This window comes from Tinamus guttatus, unplaced genomic scaffold, assembly GCF_059628265.1.
Source record: "Tinamus guttatus ecotype Peru unplaced genomic scaffold, ASM5962826v1 Tinamus_guttatus_pri_ptg000168l, whole genome shotgun sequence".
In the NCBI taxonomy this organism is placed as follows: Eukaryota; Metazoa; Chordata; class Aves; order Tinamiformes; family Tinamidae; genus Tinamus; species Tinamus guttatus.
The window spans coordinates 204,394-228,908 of record NW_028288702.1 but is presented as its reverse complement, the minus strand read 5'-3'; the positions used below and the strand labels follow the sequence as shown (position 1 = coordinate 228,908).

The window sequence follows — 24,515 nt, the reverse complement described above, 5'->3', positions numbered from 1 at the left end:
TACTGAATTATGGCTAAGGATAACATATTGTTAAAGTAAAACATGTAAATGTGCTCATGTTTAGATTCCTGAAAGAGATCAATTTTACTGTATGCATAAATATTTTACTACTTCAGTATCTGTCCTAATAGAAAGCTTCTCTCCAAATCACTATTTGGGAAAAATTAGCCTAAATTTTCAAATTGTACTGTTAGTCCAGAAACCTGACTAATCTGGCCAAAATTGCAAAGCCTCGAAAATATCAATTAATAACAGAAATTCCCAAAATAGCCTTAACAATAGACATGTTCCTGGGTTTCACTATTAAACTTTACAAAGTACACTAGGGAGACAGAAATTACTCAGCAGCATGTGTGACTTATTCATAGCAATAATACTTTTTTTTTATTTATTTAAGCTGTAGTACAAGAAACCTTTTTTGTTGTTTTGTTTTATTAACAAACAACACTGAAGGTTCAGTGTTTTCTTCGGGAACACGATTTTGCACCTTATCCTCAGTACCTTCTCACTGAATGCTGATATCAAACACCATCTATATTAATGCATATTTCCTCTGAGATGATAGTGTTTTCTCATATGTTTGAATAATATTTTTTATAAATCTTAGTAATAAATATAATAGAAAAATCTTACTGCAAAATTAGGCCTTTAGAAAATAATATGTCAATTTAAAAAAAAAAAAAAAAGGACTTTCTTCTGTCGAGGGCATAATATTCTGAGAATTCTTTGTCTGAGAAGCACCAGTGTATCTTGGGTGCAACTGAAAAATTTCTTATTGAAATATAACTTCAATAGCCTAAAGAATCACTATAGAAATTGCTATTACTACTCCTCACATACTGTTGGAGATGCCTTTCTGCTTAGGTGATAGCCCTACACATATTTTAGAGAAACTTTTCAAAATGCAGTAAGGCAACATTTTTGATGAAATGATGAAGAAACTATCATCCAAGAAAGGTAAGCCATAACAGCACCACTTAATCAGCATCAAAGGATCTGGGTGGCAGGTAGTGTTATCTGAGTAGCTTCTCCATGTCATGAAAGCATCTGCAGCACAACCAGGAGTCTCTAGTAAAAGACAGGTTAGCAGTGGGGAGGACTGACCTTAAATGACAAAGCATCAGCATACATAGAAATGATCAGGTAGATCATTTAACCTTAGTTTATAATGAAAATATGCAGCAAAAGTTTGAATAATTTATTGAGCTAGATTAAAGCCTGCCACCATACTCTCTTCAATCATGGTTTTATGAATGGCCATTCTGAAAATAGGCAAAAGTGGTATTGCTGATTTATTAACAAAAATGTAACTGCATATCAGAAAATTAAAACTGGAGACCAAACACCAACTACTTTCACAAGAACAATTTACTGATGCATGTGTAGCATCCCACCTTATTAGTATTTACTTTAGCATATCAGTTACGTATATCAGTGGGGATCATCATTATCCGTTCTTTACCAAAACAAGAAAGAGCTCCTGCTTATAGCACTACTTGGCATCTTAACAGAAATATTTGAGAATAGGACAGCAAGTGGGAAAAATGTTCTTATATAGATGAGTTCAGGCTTACACACATTTTCAGAAAGCAATCACCATTTTGCCGTACCAAGTGTATTTTTACATTTATACCACAAAAACTCTCTGAGCTGCTCACCTCATTGCAGACATTGCTGGACCTCTCAGCCATTTTAACTCACTTTACCAGCAGTGCAATTTCCCTTAAACTTTATTATCCGGTATTTGTCCACTACATCATGAAAAAAATGAAGGGGAAGAAAAGGAGTGGGGGAAGGGAGAGGGAAGTACTAGGATAAAACAAATGGGAAATAAATTAAAGAGTGCGGATAACTGACAGTAAAAATATATGTTCTTTGGTTAGCAAGCAGAGAAAAAGGGAAGGACTTGCATACATGATAGATACACGCTAGCATTCTAAAGCAGAAGACAAGAATGTCAAGAGTGTATTTTTCCCCCACTGCCAGATGGAAGGGCTATTATTATAAATGAAAGGCAGCAGTAGTGGATGCCAGGCACTTTTGTTGTGTGCCAGATTCTGAAGTCCAGATGTAAGCAGGTTACCCCTGGGACAGGACAGGCTTCAGCTCCTGCAGCAGAATGGAGCCAATCCCCGTTTTCTCAGTGTTTATGATGAGCTGTGCTGTAGAGCTCTCCTTCAGCTCCACTGTGACTAGCATCAGTGACCCACTGTGCACAGTCTTAGCTGCAAACCTGGAGGAGGAAGAGAAAAAAAATCCTTGAGGATCATCGTAAGGTTAAAGACTACTAATACTTCTTTCTGCAAAAGTTAAAGGAGCTTACACATGAGAAAGTGCCTCCAAATTCATAAATCCATTTCAGGATGGACAACCCCCCCATCAATTCTTTGGAAAGAGAATTTGTTCAGCAAATATTTTTGTATCTAAGGCCAAAAAGGTGTAATGCAGAATTGTATATTTAGTTTGAATAACAAAATTAATTTAATCAAATTATTATTTACATACTGATTCTTCAGTTCATGTACGATGCTGAAATTATCACAGTGTACACTGGCAGCTTGAGTTCAGTTGATGGCGAACACCAAGGGTAATCTTCATTATTTGGTACCCCAAAGAAAGTGCAACTATGCCAGATATATTAAAACACTTCCAAAAAGCCAAATTATTATACTGTCAGAAAAGTGCACCTTCCTGCCATCTCACAAATTAATGCAAATTTAAAGTATTCAAACTTATAAATGCCCGACATGATAAAATGAAATGATGGTAAGGGCTCAACGGCCTGGAGACACCAAGTCATTTTGCTTGTGAATTTATGTCCAGACTATTAACCATAATTTTTATGACTAAATGCTTCTAACTCTTTTATGACTAAATATTAGAAAGCATGACAAAACAAACAAAAACCTCCCCAGATAAGCGAAATTTAGGACTAACGCACCATTACTAAATTCCAAGACATGGAGAACCCACTAATTACATGGAATTAAAAGCAAAACTAGCCCTTTAAGCCCCACAATTGACTGAAAGGCCATTTTAGGTACAATGAACTTCTGTCGGTCCTGTTAATTCATGCGGTCAGCTACTCCACAACAACAAAGTTGCTGCACATGGGGCCTTTGTAAACACTAAGAAGTGCGGAGCAGGTCTGCGCCTCCAGCTGACCCCTCTCAGCAGGGCCAATCTCGGCTCACCGCGCTGAGCGGCGCCATCTGCCTCCTAAGCATCCTAAACTAAGCATATGAAAATCTCGTAACGCATTGTACTAATTAAGGAAACACGCGGCAGTTCTCTCATGTCACCCATCACAGGTCAACCTATTTCTTTTGTCCAGATTAGAGATACATTCACGGACCTCTCCCTTTAATAGGAAATTCTAAGCCAATATTACTACTATGAAAAATAACTACTTAGCTACTTACATGGATGATTGTTCCCATTTGCAAAGCAACCGAAGAGACTGCCATTTCTCTTGTTGATTTGGACGAGGATAATTAATATAAACAATAGTCTTATTAGTCATTTTATTTACTTAGCAGTTGTGCCTTGGGAGTGGTAGTTGACACTGCTGCTGTTTCCTAGCCTCCAGGCTTGATTATCCCCTCTTTTAATCAAACTGGAAAGTGATGCAAAGTCAGGCTGCATCACTTTTGCTCTGATATTTTTACACACCTATTTGCAAAAGCAGGCAGGACCATCAAGATCACCTTGAATAAAACACTTAAAATGAATAAATGTGAATTTGTACACATTTTGCAAGCTGCAAAGTCTGATACACAGATGATTTTACCCAAAGTGTTTGTTAGGGTGCATAACTAACATGGGCTGGGGGATGAATACGAAAAATATAGTTAATAAAAAAAAGACCTCATATTCTGACTCCATTAAGCCTTGGAAACTGTGGTATGTTAAAATCTAACTTGTTATGTAGGTACAAAATATAGGTTTTGTCTTTTGAACAATTCTTAATAAAACATGTTATTTATTATCACATTATTTATTACCATTGTGTTGCCACAAAGGGTACGTGAGTGAATGTGGAAAAAATGATAAAATGAAAAATGGTAAATGAGAATACAATTCAGAAAACAAAACAAGGTGATGGCATTTCCCAAATGCTGGCTTTGTGATAGTGACTATCCTACCTACAAGCTAAGAGTTATTTTCCCTTTATTTGTAGATTTTAGCTACAATATGCAGTAGAGGCACTTAAAATTCAGAAAGGTTATACAAGAATTCTAGTCCTGAGAATAAAGAGTAACAAAATAGTCACTCTAAAAATCTGGTCCTATTTTGAAAAAGTAAATTTACAACTGAGCCCTCACTATCAGCACAATTGTTTACAGAAAATTCGGGATTGTTGTGCATAATTCAAGAGCACATGCTCTTTCCTGTCCAGCACTCTTTCTCGTCTTTGATTTTTCTATTCTAAGTTCATTTTTCTTTTTCTTTTTTTTTTCTTTTTTTTTTTTCTTACCAGGAACAGCAACAGTGGCCCACAGAAGCTAAAACCTTTTTATTTTTCATAAACAACCCTTTTGTATCTGAAGCCTTCAATTACTGCCTGCTAATGCAGACAGAATCTTATTAGTAAGAAAGAGGATCACAAGATGCAATTCCCTGCCCTAGCTGTAGAAAAATAATTAGTCCAAAGTTGATAAATGTGTAATCCGAGTTATGCAATGAATATGTACTAAGGAAAAAGAAAAACCCCTCTGAATTAGTCTTCAATTTGTTAAGAATGTACAATTATGAAATATCTTCCAGTTTCAGTTGAACAAAATATTTATAGTTTCAGAACTCTGAATCTCTAACTTACTCTGATAAATTCTATCTATATACAGGTTTGACTTTATAACAAACAATTTATCTCAAAATTGGCTAAATTACTAACACATATATCATTTCTCTGCATAAGCCTTAGAAAATGAAAAAAGATGTATTCTGGAATAACATTACTATATATTACTTCTGATATAGGAATACATTTAGGTTAATGCTAAAACAAAAGCAGCAAAATACATCAAAAAAGACTTTTTCTTAACCTGGTGATTTTTCAGAAAAAAATATTTAGCATTGTTTATTAATCATGAAATTTGATTAACATTTACATTAAAATGGTATTCAAATAATTTGCCTTTTTTTTTTTTTTACAGATGTGATATTTTAACTTTTTTTTAAATAATTTGTTCAAGATACCTAAATCACGATTTACCATAATTAACTTATTTTCAATATTAACTCTTTTAGAGTTTAATTAAAATTTTATGAAAATAAATTATACTCAAATCTGCACTCCATTTTTATTGTTTTGATATTTTTTTTGCCAAAACAGGTTTGAGTTTATTCTTAGTTGCCAGTGACCATTTGCACTATCTCTAACAAAAATGTGGAAATGCAAATGAGTCCTCAGAACTTATTGCCCAATTCACAGGACTAGTCCACACGTTCACAAACACACTGCATCATTTTTTTTCCTAATCTTTCTAAATATTTATTTTTAATTTACTAAACTTTATCATTTTTACCCATAGGTATTTCTACCTCCTTCCTAAAACTTCAATAACATAAGAATTTGAACAGAATTATTTGCTTGTCACCTAGAAAATTATATTTGTAATACCTGTTCTATTTTTCCTCATCTATTCTATTCATTTTATTTTTCCCAAACAGATATTTAATATGATAGCCATTTTGATATGTTTTAATATAATTGAAACTTACATGCATTTACTTTTTAAAACAGGTATAAATTTTCATTTGAAAAAACTTATTTAGTTCCAAGAAAAGAATTCACCTTGCAGAAATATGTTAAGATATAAAGCTTGCTCAGAAGTCTTTCACATCAAGGGCATCCTTCGGTTTGGTTAGTTTCTGAAATGTAACTATTTAAACAACTGACTCAGAAAGTTCCTGTTTGTTTTTCAAATAAAATGCTCCAAGTATTTTTCATTTTAAGGCATTCGGATACAAAAGCAGTGCTGTCCTCTAGTGGACAGCAAACAAACTTGGCTAGAACAATCTATTTTGATTAACCTTGTACCCCAAATAACTCACTCTTGCACACCTTTAAAAAATTAAAATGTGAACTTAATATTAAGGTTATTTTTTAACTCCATAATCTACATAGAAGCTCCTTAAATACAATAATGTATTTTAAAATGTTCAAATGCCTTAAAATGATGTTACAGAAAGGCATTCTCTTGATCTAGTACTTTGTATTGGTTAATCAAAACCTTCACAGGGTAACAGTATGTTAAAACTGTACTAGCACCTACAGTGGCCAGCTGTTAGCAGTGAGAAAAATCTCAATTATTGGAACATTTGGATTTGGTTAAGAAATAGATATGTGTGTGTATATATATATATATATATATCAATGTGTACATATATCTACACGTATATGTATACACAAACACACACACACACAGAGTGAGTACATTCATATTTTTAAAAATGTAGTTTTGTTTTACATAGGAATCAAAATATTTACCCAAGAATAATGACTAACCAGAAAGACTCTTCGTACTGTTTGATGAAAGAGAAGCAAATGCTTAGCCTAGCTGTGTCATTAACGATCTGAACACTTTTTTTTTTTAATCAGAAATTATTTTTATCTTAAATCAAGAGAGCAACAAGAGTTTACATCTTCTGGCTTTGGAAAAGCAACGGCTGAAATGCCTGTGGACACAGACATACTATTGCATTTAGAATTCTGTCTCCTACAGGTAAAGGCTAATAGAGAAATTGTTTGCCTAGGGTATTTAGCTTTCTAATTAATTCCTACTAGAGAAATTAGGAAGCAAAAGCAAGGCTGCATGCCTATTACAAGTTTATTTACTTGGCTACCCATTGCAGCTCCCTAGAAAAAGATGACTGGGCCCACAGCTAAGGAACCATGGAAGTAGAACAGGCTACATAGCTGCTTCGGGGCAGCTGCTGCCAGAGGTGGAGTTCCCTTGATTCCAGCTCTTGGGCCAACTGTGTAGTAAGAACCTCATAAAAAAAAAAAAGATTTCTGTGGGCATGCAGTGCAGAACAGGTTTTTAAGAAAGCATGCCCTGATTAACAGGGCTTTTTTTCAACTAATGAAAATATGCACTTGGATTCCAATGGAGTAATTATAAACAATTTCTACTTTTTATCAACTTCTACATGGGCTTATCATCAATAAACCAGTGATACCACCTCCTTTCTGACGTGCTGGGAATAGCTTTAGTTGTTAGTTATGGTAAGCTCGCGGGATCTGATCAACTTTCTGCCTGAGAATTCTTCCAAATTCAGAATAAATTGGAAGGTGATATGCACAGAGAAATTTTCCAGATGAACCCTTCCAAGTGATCTTCCATACATACATACATGCCCAATCTCACACCCCTTCTCCCCAAATTAAAGTGTTGCCGAATTAAAAAGTTGTGGGGAGGAAACCTGATTACTAAGCACACCATTCTCTGATAATCGACATGGTCTGTAAACAAAATCCTCTTCCCTTTGAGGATCACTCTGTCAATATACCATAAATGGGATGTGACAGGTGGCAAAACGATAGAGGGGTGAATGCAACCAGACTGTCAGGCTGATGCACAGGGAACATCAAAAAACATCCTTAGTTGCAAAAGCAACTGAAGAACAAGTGTTGATCCTTGGATTTCTGCGTGTAGGGTGTGTGTGTTTTTTTTTAATAAACTTTCATTTAATGCAAGTTTCTATAGTGGTTCTATAGGGGATATATTTGCTTTTACGCTTTTCAGTATTTCAGTGCCTTCATTCAGTTGCAATATGCTTACTGCCTCCTAGTACATGATTCCCACAGTACATTTTTGATTGAGCAAAAAAAGCTAACGGCAGCCCCACAAAACACAAGTCAAAAATATTTTACATCTTGTGAAATACTTCCTTGCCCACAGAAGCACCTAGGCCACGAGTGGTCAAACAATGAGGAATTGCGCAGGGCAGGCTCTGAGCAGATCCACATAACTATACGGTATACAGATCCCAGAAGCAGCACAGCCAGTTTGGCATTCCTAGTTTAAAAGCTACCTTGCTTGCTGCTCACTGTGGTATTCATTTTGTCAACATGCTACAAGATGAGAAAGCTCCTTCTACAAGTTTTGGTGATCTACAGAAGAAAGAGATGGTTATTAGAGCGAGTGGTGGCAAAGGAGAAGGATACTAAACTCACTATTTCCAAAGCTGAAATAGTAGTCTTGAGGTAGATGATTGAGACTTCTGTTTTAAAAACAAAGAAAGTGAGATTTGATTTTCTCCAAAACTTGAAATCATCCTGTTTTACATGGTCGAAACTATAAATTTTCACATCTCAAATGAGAGGACTTAAATGAATGCTGTTACACGTCTCAGAGTGCTGGCCAGAGGCCATCCTGATGAAGTGTAGAGATATGAACATGACACCACAGTGACTGTTTATTTCTAGCCCAACTATTTGCTGTTAACTTATATTCAGTCTAAAATATAAGGACAGCAATGGACTAGATCAAGAGACTAGTAAACTAGTTGAGGCTGAGTAACATCTCTTCACAAACATTGTGTCAGATTCAGACTTTTATCTCACTTGCTGTGAAAACTGAAAAAGCTGCTTAAATTGCACTGTTTTGCAGAACCCCGGCCAGGGGAATGAACACGCTGCACTACAACAGATACTGCCAATGAAGTGTTGCGGGGAGTAAAAGGCAGAGATATTGGGAGTTCAAGAGGCTCAACTCACCACTTCATTAGGCACAGATATATTCTGCTATCAATGCAATCACACAAACATATACATCCAAGTAAAAGAGTAAAGCATCAAATGCAGTTCACAGTCTCAGCTCTGAATGGACTTCCCTGCCATATGCTATTGCCCACACATTAGAGAGACTTGTGCAACATTTTGAAGGCAGCAGCAGGAGGTGTTTTATGTCTGCATTTTTCATGAATTTCTAAGTCAATTTACCTTGAGATGCCTTTTCTTTATGCAGAGGGCCTTATACAACAGTAGACAGTATTTTGACACTTATGAGAGGATCGTGATATATCCTCATTTACCATTCAAGACTTTCCAATATTAAGTGAAGAAAATAAAGATTATCTATCCTGGTGGGATGTTATGGATCTGAAAAGGAATAAAGCATCAAGAAGCCAGAGGAGCTTTCAGAATATTCATCTGACAGGAATAAGCAACATCTCTCCATAAGAAAGCTAGCATGAAGGAAGTATCTGAATAAATAAAGCTGATGAACAAATTATTGAATATTTGAGTATCATCTTTATCTCATCATGTTTTGAAATAAACAGAACAGCCTAGAATCTACTTTTGATCTACGAAGCAATGCATTTTATTGCCCAAATGGAGATAGGGAGCTGAAACAATGTTCTGTAAAAGAGGAAACTTAGAGGGATTGAATATCTTCTATTACGTGTCCTCTTATCATGTTAAGTGAAAAAGTATTGCTAGACTCACCCTTACAACAACAAACATGAGGCATACATTCAATTGAAAAGCACTGGTGGTCCCTAAACAAGGTTATTAACACAGATTAAATTCCTGTAGAAAAATACACTATGCTTGAATAATTTCCTTTCAATGTTTTTGAATATTGAAATGGTGGCCTTAGCTGATTCTTCCTCAAGTCACATGGGCAACATCCAGGTGCTTCTCATCCCACTTCCACCCCTCATCTTTTAAAATACTTTTAGCAATAATAGTACTCAGAATATGGAAAGAGCAATCTATGCTTCAAGATTTCTGCATCAATTATCAGTCACTCTTGTGAAATATTTTAAGGATTTGAAGTTTTATTGAAATTTTTACATTTAAGGAGAAATGATATTTCCTGCTCAATTTTTTTTAAATGCATTCCACATTTTTGAATACAGTCTTTAAAACTGAAATAAAGTTTTCCCTTAAAAAGAAAAGCAAATGAGGTATATAAAATAGTTAAATCCCATGAAGAATATGAGCATGCAATATATGCTGCTTTACAAGGCCAAGATATCTAATAGCCTGGATAAGCTCATCTTAGGCACAGGTAACTAGACTTAAGGGGAGTAAAATAATTCAGCAAATTTATTTTGCTAATATATGAATGTAAAGATGCACATTTGTGTTCTTGTATTTGTCTACCAAGTTCAAAAAATTTGCATCTATTACTTAAAATGGATAAAATAGATCAGAAAATAGTATTCAACTAATTTTGTTTTAGATTATCTGACGTGCTCTTCTACACTCAATAGCAGTCGAGTAATTCCATGTAATTATAAATTCAGCAGCTATATGACGAAAAGAAAAAAAATGCATGCAAGAAAGTATCACTACAGTGTTGTGGACTGACAAATAGCTAATGTATTTGATGGGTTTACAGTTATTTCATTTTCATCTGTGAGAGCATGCTATTCAGTTAATGTTTGTTTCAAGTATTTATTTTCAGATCTTCATTATATTTGCCCTAATGTTCTTATTTGGAGCAAAAATGCAATCCTAATAGGGTTATTAATTTAAGGACCAGAAATTGGGTCCCACCAATATGACATATTAAAATATCTTGTTGTGAATAGAAATATGCTTAGACTGAAAGAGAAAAATAAGAAAAAAAAAAAAAAAAAAAAAAGAAACATGCACCTGTTCCGGCTTATTCGCTAGGCCTGTATTAAACTATACAATTTCATTTTGAATGAATATATTTCATTACCAGGCAATATAAATTTCTTGGTATTAGCAGTCAGTAAGTAGTAATACTTAAGTTGGGAATGACCAGCTGAAAGGTTAATATAATTCATGCCGCACAGTGCAAAAAACCAATATCAGTTTGAAACAGTATTTCTTTTCCTGTATAAATGGGTATGTACCAAGCACTTCCAAGAAATGAACTCAAGTAGCCCTCCCTGAATAGCATGAAAAGCACTGATACAAGTTCTTCTGTATACTTTTTTTCCACAAATACACCACTTGCAATAAAACAAATGATACAAATGTCGATACTACGGAAGAAAAAAAAGAAAAAACCCTAAATTTCACTTTTATCATATTTTAATAGAATTCATAACTGCTTTGTCAAGGTTAAAAGTAGTTGTTTATTTTATCCTGTATTAATGTTCATGTCATAAATAAAAGAAGGCACACTTCTTGCATCCATTAAATTTTTCAAGTATCCATTGTTTTTTACTGTTATGACAGAGTTGATTTAAACCAATAAACACACATTATATAGCATACATACATTTATATAAATAAAAAATAAACAATCATTCAGTCATTTGTTTTAGAGATTTGAGAAGGTTCTCAAATATACATTTATCTAAATCTAGGTTCAACTTTAATGACAATATAGCATTATTCAAGAGACAAACACATTTATCCCACCATCAATTAGGTAATGTTCCCATTCCTGCTCTCAGTAAAAACTAGGTGCAACCACAACTACACAGTATCTATGAACTCTAATTACATGTGGTAATGAAAGTTGAAGACCATTTAAGTGCCCTTTACCACTTGGCCATTAAAGTTATCATAAAACATATTTTTGCACAGTGTTTGCTAAAAACACAAATTATTCTGTAACTGCTATGGCAGACTGAATACATTCAATTTTGACCCAAAAATTTAGACAAACACCTGAGATGTCAGGATACTCTAGAGCTTGCTGAACACTTCAGCCCTACCAGAGAACACGCCTTCAAACAGCGCACAAAACAGCAAGTATCTCTTCAATTTAAGAACACTTGGTCATAGACTCTCTTTGACGGAAATCTTTTTTAGAGGGGCAGAGAAACCAAGATCAAATGAGAAACTTGCCTACAATCATACAACACAGGCTGAGCTAAGAGCTGAGCTTTTATTTTAGGCAGCCTTTTTGAGACTGTCACTAACCAATCCATCCCTGTGCACTAAGTCTCCTGTGGTGCATAGGGTAAAGATGGAGAATACCTGTACACTGCAAACATTTTTGTCTGTTCTTGCTTGACACTCCCCTAGGCTTTAAATTTCTGTTGAGAATGCAGGCTGCATAGATCCTGCTGGGAGGCAACAAATGAGGACTCCTCCGCAGGGGAGCAGGTGTCAATAGTGACAATCATTTCAGTGCAATTGCACTAGCTGTATCACGTTTTTATGATGAAACAGAATTTTATCATTGACCGTATCAAATGCATAGGAAAATCTAGCTAGGTTAATGTAATACAAATGCCCAGCAATGCAAAAAAAGGCCAAATTCAAAGGAAGAGAAATAGCAGGTTATTAGTCCTGCTTAAGCTAAGTGATACCATTCCATCTAAGTCAGCTAAAATTCTGACAGAAACATAGGTCTTCACTTTCAGAATAGACATTTTACTCTTATTTGGGTATTGAGAATTTTGAGGGTTCATCCATATTCTGGAATAGTTGTAGCAGATGCTAGAGAAGAGGTATTTCTTGACTGATTTTATGACCACATTAACAGCTTGCAATAATGTCTTGCTGCTATCTAGGTCCACTCAGTTTTCCACTTATGGAATCTTTCCTGGTTGCTCCTCTCAAAAGTGAGGAACCATATACATTCATAGCACTAGATATTCTGAGTGAACCAGAACAAAAGCTGTCATTAACCAATGGTAAGATTGATTCAACTGGCATTCTATACCCCAGCCTTTGGGTGAAGTAGTTTGATCTACAAGAAACACCTAGAATTAGATAGGACCAATGACTTTCTAGGTTGACCACAATGCGTTTTTCCTTACATATAAATAAAAAGGAGAAGAAAATGGTTAAATAAAAAAAAATCTTCATCCAACTTAAAAAAAAAAGAAAAAAATCAAAAATTAATACGGAAAAAAAAAGAAACAACCCCCTCCTCCAAAAAAAAAAAAAAAAAAAAAACGTGGAAACTCCCAAAAGCATTATGCTTTGAAAAAGCATTTTATCTTTTCCATTTAAAACAAAACCAGAAAGGGACAACTCTTCCTAACACTGTACTGTAGCTTCTAGATATTTGGTGGACTAAAATTTTAATAAAGAGTTGATTAGTACTTAGGGTCAAGTTAATGCCTAGGTAGGTTTCTATGTTACAGTGTAAACTGCACACCTTATCCGCTATAGGTAAGGATAATAATTTTTTTCCCTAATATTAAAGAATGTGAATGAAATTTGAACTAATGAATATTAAAGGATGATCCCACTGAAAATGACATGTCATCTTACCTGTGCATGTTATCTTGACCAGAAGGGACTACCCCCAGGTTTGCTGCCTTCACTACTCTCTCAATTATTACAAGACTGGTAGAGTTCTGTGGAGCAACAGCTATTGTAGCAGATGCTTCATTCATTCCTATCAGCATCCCTGAAATAATAAGTATTTCATTAAGAATATTTTAAGATTTGTTTGCTTATTAAGCATAAAACAAAAATAAAAGACTTGTAATCAAAAAGACCATTTACATTAAAAGTTAAATCACTCCTCAAGAAAACAATTTTAGTTATGTTTGCTTAATAATTTTTTACTAATAAGGCAAATAATATGTTAACAACTGAACAATGATATATGTGATACTAATGCAACCGAGAAATCAAGATTGCAAAAAGTATAATCTGAAAGAAGAATGTAAACACAAAAATGAAATATTAAGTAAGACTGATTTGGAAAAGTCCAGCTTAAATAAAACCAAAGACACCTTCTAATCTTTCAATCATAAAATGACAGTAATTAATTATAATTTTGTATCCAATTGCTAAAAATAATCTTCAAATTCAGATAGTAGTCATCAGTTCAATTTAGTTCATGAAGATAAAGCCATCACATTAGAAACTGAAAAAAATCAGTTAGTATCCATCTCTTTAAAATGTCATGATAAACTATTTGATTAAAATAATTTGAACACTACAAAATGAAACAAAAATGTTAAGATTATATCCAAACACAACTGGCAAAAAAGAAGTTAAGAAAGAAATGCTGTTCAAAGACATTATAACAAAGAAAACACTTTTCCTTCTTATCAACATCCATTGTTTAGAAGAATGATTTGCAGTGTGTTCATGTTGATAAAACCTAAGCAACAGTAAGTGCAATTTAACATTGTGCGCATATTTTTACATTATGTCCATAATCTAAAAACATGGAAAAACAATGGAACCCAGTACTTTAAGCAAAAATATCAAGCAAATGAAACCCACAATAATATTGACAAATGAAAACACCACAAAACTCTCCTAAGGCTCGTATTTGAGGGGCATGTATACAGTTCTAATCCATAGCAAACAACACTAAGATTCTTAATATAGCAATTAAAAATATACACTGAACATTTTAATGCACTAGAATCTGCATTAGCTACTGTCACAAAAAGGGGGAAAAAAGAAACAAAGTAAAAATAGAGCAGCTCATGAGTAAATAAAGGGATATTTTTGAACATGATCTACTCCTGAAGAGAACAATATATATATATATATACACACACACACACACAACTTCTATAAAAATCAGCTTTATCTTGGAAATAGTACATTCTGTTTCAAATTGTTTAACTTCACTATTAGGCAAAAGTTTTAAAAACTACATATGCCGACCAAAACTGCTTTTAAGCAGAGCACAGGGACTGACATAACACTGCTGAGATGTGTGTACTCATTTAGGATTTAAACCTTCTCCATTAAGCTCTACTGAAGAGCTGAATGCTGAATAAATGAATGCAACTATGTTTATGTTAAAAGCCTGTTTCCTGCAGCATGTAATTAAAGGAAATGTACAAAGCCAGTACTTTTATCAAGCTCCTGTAAATGGAAAGATGGATAGCACTCAGAGAAGTGAATGCATTGCTTCATATTTAACCTTAACACTCTTGTCATTAATGGTTTGTCTAACTTGTTCTATAAAAGACAAGGTACTGCTCCATTGAAGTAAAATTAAAAAAAAAAAAAAAAAAAAAAAAAACAACCAAACCATGCTTTTCAGAACAGAAGATTCATTATCGTCAACTAATGTATTGGCATAAAGCAAAGTAACATCTTATCAAGTAAGACACACATTCAATCTGCCTTTCCACCCCCATTTATTTTTAACTCATGCTGTTTTATTGTTATAGGCAATTTGTACCACTCAGCATGACAGTGTAAACTGAATCAAGATTAATTTACATGCAAAAGAACACTTAGGAGAGCAGCATGGTAAGCAAATGTATTGTCTCGATTGCTGAGGTGGAAAAGAACCTGGAAAGAAAAAAGGGTACTCTAATTAAGGGGCATCAAATATGATTGCTTATGGTAGTCAAGGGCCGGAAAGTAGTAAATGCCTGACCATTTAAAGAATTAGCATCTTGCTTGTTAGGAAGACAAGTTGGAGGCATAAGTCTTAATAAAATCAAGACGGATAAACACAGCTTTCCAGGTTCCAGGGCCAGCACTGGGGAACCTTCAAGCCATATTCAATAACCTCTCTGCTCCCCTCTCCTTATGCAATCAGGAGGAAAATGGAAACGCACGAATGTTCAGACAACGCAGAGCAGCGCGGTGCAGCCGAGTAAAGACCCGCAGCAATTAATGTCTTCTACAGCATCATACTGTATGTAATACTATATAATACTGGGTATTTCCTCTTTAGTATTCTTATTAGATTACATGGGCAATTTAGATGCAAAAATCCTTAAAACTCACACATGTGCCCATTCTTCCCATTATAACCTTGCATTTCTAATACTGGGCTCTCCTTCGCTATTTTTACCTATTTATTATGATAGCAAATAAAATAAAGCATCTCTACGTTTAAGACTTGAATCATCTTATATCCAGAAACAAAGGGAGAGAAGAAACCAACCAAACAAAAAACAAACCACATGCACACACAGAGAAAAAGATGGCAAATGAAAAAAGTTACATAAATCACATTCATTTGGAGAATAAGACAAACCAGAGTTAAACGCAGAATAAAACAATATACAGTAACTTCTAAATTGCCCTGCATTTTATTATTATAATTTGGAATTTTCTTTTAGCAAGATAACACAGTAGCTGTCCCCAAACACTAGTTGTTCCTAAATTTCTGTAATAAATATTTATGTAAAATTTAGAACTGAGACCCCAGTTACCAAGATTATTCTGAAACAGCTGGTATCTATAATAAAAAAAGTTGCAATAGAAAAGGTTTTTAAAGCTGTGGTAAATTTGCCAGCATCAAGTCCTACATCAACAATTGAATTCAGGAAGACAGAGAGCGCAATACAGAAATGCCAAGAGATGTTCATGAATTTACAAATACTTCATATAAACAAATTTTCAAATAGCTTTATTCAGAGTAGCCTTTCTGCTCTATTAAACATAGCAAACAGCTGCCAGATTTATTCAGACAAATAATCAACAACCATAGAAGTAAAATGGCAGAAGAAAAAGGAATTTTGGCAACAACTCCATAGAGGACCCCAGCTATTCTCCAAATACACTTCTGTATGCTCCCAGTTCCGTATGGCCAGTAAGGAGGAAAAAACCTTCTGTCACAGCCACACACACAAAAACTCTATCAAAAATATCACAAAGCAAGCGAATAGCAAAACATGGCAGGAAGAAGCATGGTAACCTCCTTTCCTTTCATTATAGCCTCAGCTACAATTTTTAGAAGGGAACAGTTTAAAATAAATGTGCTACAGCCTCATTCAATCACTCACCTTGGGTTGCTGAGCAGGTATAAAGCAGAGAGGCAGGCTTAAGCCAGGAAGGGGACAGAACAGCAAATAAGTATCAATTGGTTAAGAAAACAAAGCACAATCCTAACTTTTCACTACTGCAATAAACTTTAAATGAAATGAATCTAGCTAATATTTAAACTACTTTCTGAATAATTCAAAACCACAAAAGCAAGAAATGTTCAAAAGCACTAATTAATAATACATAGTACTACTCATTGGTGTTCTTGACTGCGTGATGTGTACGCCGAGTTTCTGAGCCTTAAACAGCAATGTGACAGAATCCCATCCCATTCTCATCTCTGTGTGAAGAGATTTACACATGTAAATCCCCATACATTGGGACAGATGAGTAAACATTATGGCATTTGAACACACTCAAAATGCAATAATTTATATTTCAGAATATCCAAGAATCACATCCAAATTAAGGGTAGGAGTATGGATTGTTCCACTTAACACACAGGCAAAGCTAACTACAATTTTCTCTAGTTATTCTGCATAAAATATTCAAGTTATTAAATGCTCTGATGGGGGGGGGGTGGGTTGTGTTTGGACTAGAATCAAACTCTTCTTCCTTAAAGATGCAACATCAGAAGAATGTCTGCAAGGTTTTTGCAAGATGGCACCTTTCTGAAGCTTATTCAAGCAAGAATATTCTTTTTATACATAGAAATGTTCTAAAGCAGAAAGGTTAAAATAAACTTAAGTATTTGAAGAAAAAGTAGTATTTAAGTGTAGTCTTGGGATAACAGCTAGTAAAACCAAATATACATTGATATAATGGGGTTATTTATTGGAGCTGGGGTTCCAAGTTTCTGCCTTTCAGCTCATATGAAGCACATTAATACTTCATGACAGGAAGCCAAAACCCTTTAAGCTAAAAAATATGAGGAAACATATCCTTAGGAAAAAAGCAAAGCCCACCTTGTATAAGGGCACCCTAAAAAAAAAAAAAAAAAAAAAAAAAAAAAAAAGTGAAATACCACTGAGGGACCTTTTTAAGGAATCATCAATACCAGACAACACTAACGGAGAACACCAGCAAGAGCTATACTAGAAGCACTCCATGCACACTTGGATGTTGAAAGCAGCACAAGCCTCTTCTCATTCAAATACATTTCCTGAAGCTGCTGAAATAATGTTTCTCACCTTGCTCCTTCTTAAAGTCCTTCTCTGACATAGTGACAGGTAGAAGCAGTTCTGCCACAGGGGGTTGGATGCTAACGTTGAAATGATCCTCCTTTGTGCTAGGAAAAGAGAAGTTGCAGAGAATCAACCAAGTGTTTTTACATCAGCATAGATATTCCTTGCTTCTTCTCCAACACAAATACAGTACCAATATGGTATGCACACTCTTGTATTTCTGAAAACATTACTTTTATTCATATTATTGTTTAAATGTAACCTATGAAGCATCAAACTAAATGTATATTTACAAATTCAGTCATGAGCAACAGACGTTCGGGAGGCCAGACACGACTCCTGAAGGCTTCAATATGAGTCAAACAGAAATCGCTTTATCCGCGTTACAGCACTCTATTTATCTACTACATTTCTGCTAAGTCATCTAGCCACGCGTATGCTTACATTGTAATTGGTTACATACTACTGTCCACGCGTCTTCTACCATACTAGGTTGGCTGTAGATATCGGGGCACACGTTTACATGATTGGCCGGCACACAGTCCTCTATTCTACACTGATAAGCTTGTTTACAGGTTCTTCCTCTCCTACTTCTCTGTTCTTCCAGCTGGTGACTTTCCCACAATCTTTTCACCTTGGTCTTAGTCCATCTCATCGTATCGCTTGTATGAACCTCTGTGTCACCTCTGTGTCACACGTCACTTCTTCCACGGTCTCGTTATTTTAAGCAAGAATGGAAGGTATAAAAGTTGCTCCTTCCATTGCCTTTCTCTTCTATCTTCTTGGGACCCCGATCATACTCTTCACAGTTAAATCTTGAGAAAATTAAGCTGGAGAAAGATTCGCATGGTGTATTGGAGATGGAAATTTCTGTGATCTGTAGAGTCATAAAAATCTCCTGTGAGAAGCAGAGGCCAGACCTTGGGAAAGAAGACGTTTGCCTGCCTAGGCTGAGAGATAAGGAGCACGGATACAGCTTCTCAGCCTAGTTCATAGGCAGCCCTTCCCTGGAAACCTGTTGAAGCTGGCCGCTCGGCTGGGCTTGTAGCCAACTTAACCACAGACGTCCTCCAAACTAGCTTTGGAGGCCAAACACCTGGAAATGAGGAAGAAGAGGAGGAAGGCAGGACCCTCGAATTGAGGGCTGGGACCCCTGACTGGCATGCGTGCCTGGCGGGGGGAGAGTTGCGCAACTCGGGGTTTGTCTGCCCCCCTGGGCTGCCTCCTGGGTCCTACTGACCCTACATGCCAGGATGCACCAGGCATAAAAGTGGACAGTGCGGAGAGAGCGGGGAGGAGAAGAAACTCCTGACTTTGAGGCCTACGCTGTCTCTGTGGGAGCCGGTCAGCAACTCTCTCTCTCTGGTCTGCCAGCTCAAGAGGATGTTCGGGTCCAGATCGGCAGGTATCACCTCGTGAGCAGTTATCCATACTTTGCTTCTTTAATGTGCGTTCACCTGAATAAATGCTCGATGTAGTCACCTCATTCTGGCTGATTATTGCCGAATCCCGAGCACATCCGGAACACATGGACACAGGCACATTCCATACTCCAATGCTAATGAAGAGAGTGAACAACATCCAAAATTTTCAAAAGACAGGGGAGAATAAAACAGGTTCTCTTATTTTATTTTCAAAGCTGCTTTTCTTTTATGGCTTTGAGAAGAGCTAAAAGTATTGAGCAGATGGAGAAGGAAAGGGAAGCAAAGAGATAAGAATGTTTTCTATCCATTTCTCCAGCTTGCAAAGCTATGAATAGGACTTTTTCACCTTCAGTCACTTACCATGCACTTAAAACAACCTGGAGATTTGCCTACTTGGTTTTACAAATGGAATCAAGAATTAGAAAGTCTAAACCCATGCCAACACAAAATAGGGTAAGTACACATATGGACTTAAGTGCACATAACCCTCTAACATTCCTTGCCTTTCTTTTCTAGGTGTCCAATGGTTTCCAATCCTTCCAAGGATCTGGGGGCAAACTCTGACACAGACAAGCTCCAAAACCAAGATTCACACATCTGAGGAAACTGCTAAGCTGTGAGAAAGCTCTAAGAATATCTGATAAGTAGAGACATGCAACATAATAAAGCAAACAGAAGACAACATAAGGACTGCTATAATGATAGTAGGCTCAAGGACTTAAAGGAAAACACAAGAAACATGGAAACATAGTATCTCACAGAGAAAAATAATCTCCAGTCAGTGGAGTACAGCAAACCTGCAACATCAAGGATCCATTCAGGGGATCAGAGGGGGCCAACCTTTCCTCTCCTGCCTGATGCCATCTTGCTCAGCAAAGGCTCAGCTGTCTTACTGGGATGGTGAAAATCCTAACGCTCAACTAAGATTCAGCAAGCTATCAGACTGCCTGGGCACACGAGATAAAAGTATACAGCAACTTCTTGTTGTCTAAGTTGTGCATATTCTGCTTGCGGAGTCTGAACAGTGACCCAAAAAGGAGCAGTAACAATCTGCAAACATCATTTAAAAGACTAAAATTCTCCACTTATTGTTTAATTTTCCAGATTTAAAGAAGAGCATATAGAAAGACATTACTGTGCAGAACATGAGTGTAAAGTGAAGCATTAGTGTGCAAGTGGAGAGCACAAGACGAAAACGATGTTCTCGCTATGAGTACATAGGTTGAACATCCTAATACATGTTCTAAATAAACACATTAGGAACAGTTTTCAAGATAAGGTGTTTCCCCTCTCTTTAGTTAGATGTGTGATCTTGGTAAGCCTTGTTTAATAAAAAGTGTTTACAAAGGAGGCCTTTCAAAGCTCAACACTTTGAGCCTCTCTGTACCACAATCACTCTTTCCTTGTCCTTGATTCACACAAGAGCTTCAGAAAGAGATCTAAATATTTTCTCACTCGTGTTTGCTTTTTTCTTGATGTAGCTTGTTTTTATTGAACCACTATTGCAACAGCACATCCCCAAGCAGAAAGGTGGTGTTTGCTATGCAAAACACACAGTCTGTGATTGGCATCTAAGACCAATTGATCTACCCATTACCACTATCTCCCTACCCCCACAAGCATTACTACAAAGCTATTGATTTAAACACTGCCGATCGGTTTCCATTTTCTGATTTTGGGCAGGCCAATTAAGGAAGTGAGTAATTGTGATTACACTGCTTCAATTACATCTGATGCAAGACAAAGTGCTCCTTTTAGAACAACATGAAAAAGAGGATTATGATCAGGAACACTTTGCTACTGAATCTGCTTCTAACAAAAACACAAAATAACTGACATGGTATCAGACATCTCTATGAAAGACATTATTAGAAAATACAACAATATTGACACCTTTATGTGCACAGTATTTTTTGCTACATTTTGACAGACTTCTGGAAGTTATCCTTCCTCTTGGATAAAAGCTTTTTAAAAAGTATGACAATTTAAAAAGGCTTCAGTTGAGTGTGTAGTCACTCAGCCCAAGAAACCTCACAAGGCATAATCGTTTTGGTGGTATTGACATCAGTACGATTTTGAACAACACATGTTTTATTTTATCAGTAAAATAGCAAATTTAATTCAAATAATATTTTACCTATTTTTACACCATTTTCAAAGAGCTAGGCTCAAAATGACAAGGCCTTATCAATTAGTAAAGGAATCAAGTAAGCAATTCCTATTCTTAATTTAATTTTAAACTTAGCTTACTCAAGCTTTGTCATTGGACTCACATTGTCCAAATCATTAAAATGAATACACCGCTGAAGTCTGAGGCAAATCTAATTACAGTGATGTTACTCATAGTCTGGTTGGTGTTCAGGAATATCGATCTGTCTTGTTTGTCTAATAGGAAAATAATAAACAATTACTAGGCAATGTTGGAGAAAGTAATCGGTTTTTATATATCACTAATATAGCAGACCTCCCAAAACATAAAGGTGATGATCTGCATAAAATCAATGTGTTATGCTACATTGCTTATCCTCATCACTGCTGAAATTCTTAGCAATAAATGGTTTAAGTTTGGAACCAAATCACTGGTATACTGAAAAGATGTACTTAAAAGAAAATATCTGCTCTGCCTAAGAGTGTCTCTGCTGGATAAACAGAGCACATTTTGTATAAAATAAAAACATTTATAGACACAAAAATGCTTCCTCTTTTGAGGCAATTATGAAAACAAATCGCCTAGAATTGAATTTCCTCTCTGAACAAAGCCTGCATCAGGCTAACATACGATGCAGAAAAACAAGCTAGATTTCCAAACTGTCTAAAACTTCCTCCAAATTCCAGCATACAGACAAACCACAACGATGTAATATGTGCAAACTACATGCTGCAGATGTCTTGCTGGAGGTACCAGCATCTTTAAAACGAATTCCTATGAAGAGCTACTGTACAAAAAAAATAATAATAATAAAAAGGTTTTGGGAGAAAGAAAAGAAATAGATAAATTTTTAATAGTAAATCTCCCTGCCACTAAAACAGGTAATTCAGTTTTAGCAGTGGTTCCTTTGGTGTTGCTCAGCTACATTTCTACCATAAAACTTTCATCCCTACCTTTAATAACATGCAAGTTTTCCAAGCTAAGCTTTGTAGCAGGGCAATAAAATAGCAGTGCACCATATTTACAGCCACAAAATGAAAATACCATGTTCCATGTTATTTTCATGTGAGGACTTTCCCCCCCCTCCCAGGAGAACTCACCATAACTGGAAAGTGACAGCCTGAGTAGAATCACAGAAGTCGATACCCATTGAGACACTAATAGATCCCTCGGGCTCAAGAGATTCTACAAGAGAATATTTTGAGCAGATTAAGCAAGTTAAACAACAGAAGATCAAGGATTCAAAACCCCCAAACCTCTGTAAAAATCTGTATGCAACAACAACAACAAAAAAGCAAATACTTGTGGTTTAATTTCAAGTAGATCTCAAATAGATGTTACACTTACACGTTTAAGTGTCTTGTTTTTTCTTCCCACCACAGTTAAAGCACACAAAACGTTACCATTAAAATCTTACAGTGCCATCATCCCCAAAATAAGGGTTTATATTTAAAAAATAATAATTACAGGGGGAAAAAAAGCATTAGAATTACATCCTTTTGCTTTGCAAGCATTGGCACTTCATTTAGAGTAATACCAGTTTCCAAATTTAATTACTAACTAGTAAACCAGAACAAGTATTAGTAAAATTTACATTACTACACAGTAATGAAAAAAGGTCAGAATTTAAAATATTTCACAATTGATGTGGCTTACTTATTTCCCAGTATTTTCCTAGCATTAGTAACAGGAGACAGCAAAAAAGATTATGAACCCAAACTGGAAGATAATTTTGTGCTTTATAAGCAGTACAGAATGAGCCACTTCTCATATTAAGGTATTGAGAGACACATTCTTACTTTCTTGGCAGTATCATTATTATTTCTCACAATGAGAGAGTAGTTTGTATGATGAAAATTAAGAAATTTGAACTGGTCAAAATACTTATCTCAGGAATTCACATATTTTTTATATGAAAGAAGTATTTACTCACTATTATTTTGAATATAGTATCACTTGATTTACATTATTAATAGTTTCCTACTTTTAAGTGTTTGTGACTCTTTTCTTTGAGTATTTAGGGAGAGAGAGATACAAAATTTGGAATCTGCAATCAGTATTCTTGACTGGATTTTTCAAACAATTAACAGTTAATATCCTCCCTAAAAGTAACTTAAAGCAAAGACAACTCTCTAACTCACGAGCTGTTGTGCTTTAAGAACTTGTTTCTAACGTTCCTCTACCATGATATGGATTGCAACAGTACTGCAGATCAGTGCAAGAGAAGACTCTCATGTACTGACAATACAGGAGTTGGAGCTTCAAGGAATGCCTGAAGCGTATAGTGGTACATGAGGCCTTTCCATTTATATTATGGAAACTTTGGTTCCTTTTCCATGTACTACAGTGCCCTAAAACACAGACCTCTGACACAAAAAGGAAAGCAAGTCGGCTGTGTGCACAGATAATTCCCTTGTGTCTCATTACAACCATTCTGGACGGAGGAAGAGAGACAAGTTCTATGCAGAGAGAGAGAGAATCTTCTATTAGATCAACTGAAATTATTAGAAAAAGCAGGTAAAGCAGTTTTAAGATATAATAGTTCTAAGGAGTAAATTTCAATGTCTAATACAAGTAGAAGAAAGCCAAATTTAACTTTTATTAATCAGATTATTTAAGAAAAGGTAGTTACATTAATTTATATATATATATAATGTATATATACACATTTATATATGTATATATAAATATATCCATACATTATATCTATGCATATATAAAAATGTGTGTATATATTTATACTAAATGTATATATAGAAAAAAATAATGTAACTACCTTTTCTAAATATAGCTACCATATATATATATATGGTAGATATTTTTTATATAGCTATATATATGGTAGCATTTTTTTAAAAAGGTAGGCTACTCTTATCTATTGGATTAAAGCCATGCATCCTCAAGCCAGCAGGTAACTTTGTCTCCCTTATGTGAATGTTCTCTATCTTCTGATCCATTGTATTGGTTACCATTACTTGCACAGATACCAAAAATGCAGGGCTGTCTGGAGAAGTGATAATGAGCTGCTAATCCTTTTCCACTCATTCGATGAAGCAGTTCATATGTTTTTGTTGGCATAGACTTAGGTAGTGTCCTGTTAACAAATCAAAAACAAAACAATTAACAGTCTCACAAAGACCCCTGTCTGAAAAGATTGATAA

General features: G+C 35.4%; 1 protein-coding gene across 1 annotated transcript; it reads right to left on the bottom strand.

The window, feature by feature from the left end:
* Window positions 1-1,609: 1,609 nt before the first annotated feature.
* LOC104569495 (AP-3 complex subunit beta-1-like) lies at window positions 1,610-22,536 on the bottom strand. Its single transcript, XM_088522836.1, has 4 exons — window positions 22,455-22,536; window positions 17,788-17,885; window positions 13,169-13,307; window positions 1,610-2,233 (listed from the first exon to the last, which is right to left on the bottom strand). Exons 1-4 carry the CDS (start codon window positions 22,502-22,504, stop codon window positions 2,080-2,082), a joined length of 441 nt encoding a protein of 146 aa, XP_088378962.1. The 5' UTR covers window positions 22,505-22,536; the 3' UTR covers window positions 1,610-2,079.
* Between the last annotated feature and the right edge of the window lie 1,979 nt (window positions 22,537-24,515).

Bases quoted from the DNA above. Each gene is read 5' to 3' on its own strand.
- LOC104569495 (XM_088522836.1), bottom strand. From the start codon at position 22,504: ATGGGTATCGACTTCTGTGATTCTACTCAGGCTGTCACTTTCCAGTTA. The intron at 17,886-22,454 runs GTGAGTTCTCCT...CTCTTTTCCTAG, and splicing joins GCTGTCACTTTCCAGTTATG to CACAAAGGAGGATCATTTCA. The intron at 2,234-13,168 runs GTAAGATGACAT...TTCCTCCTCCAG, and splicing joins GGTCAAGATAACATGCACAG to GTTTGCAGCTAAGACTGTGC.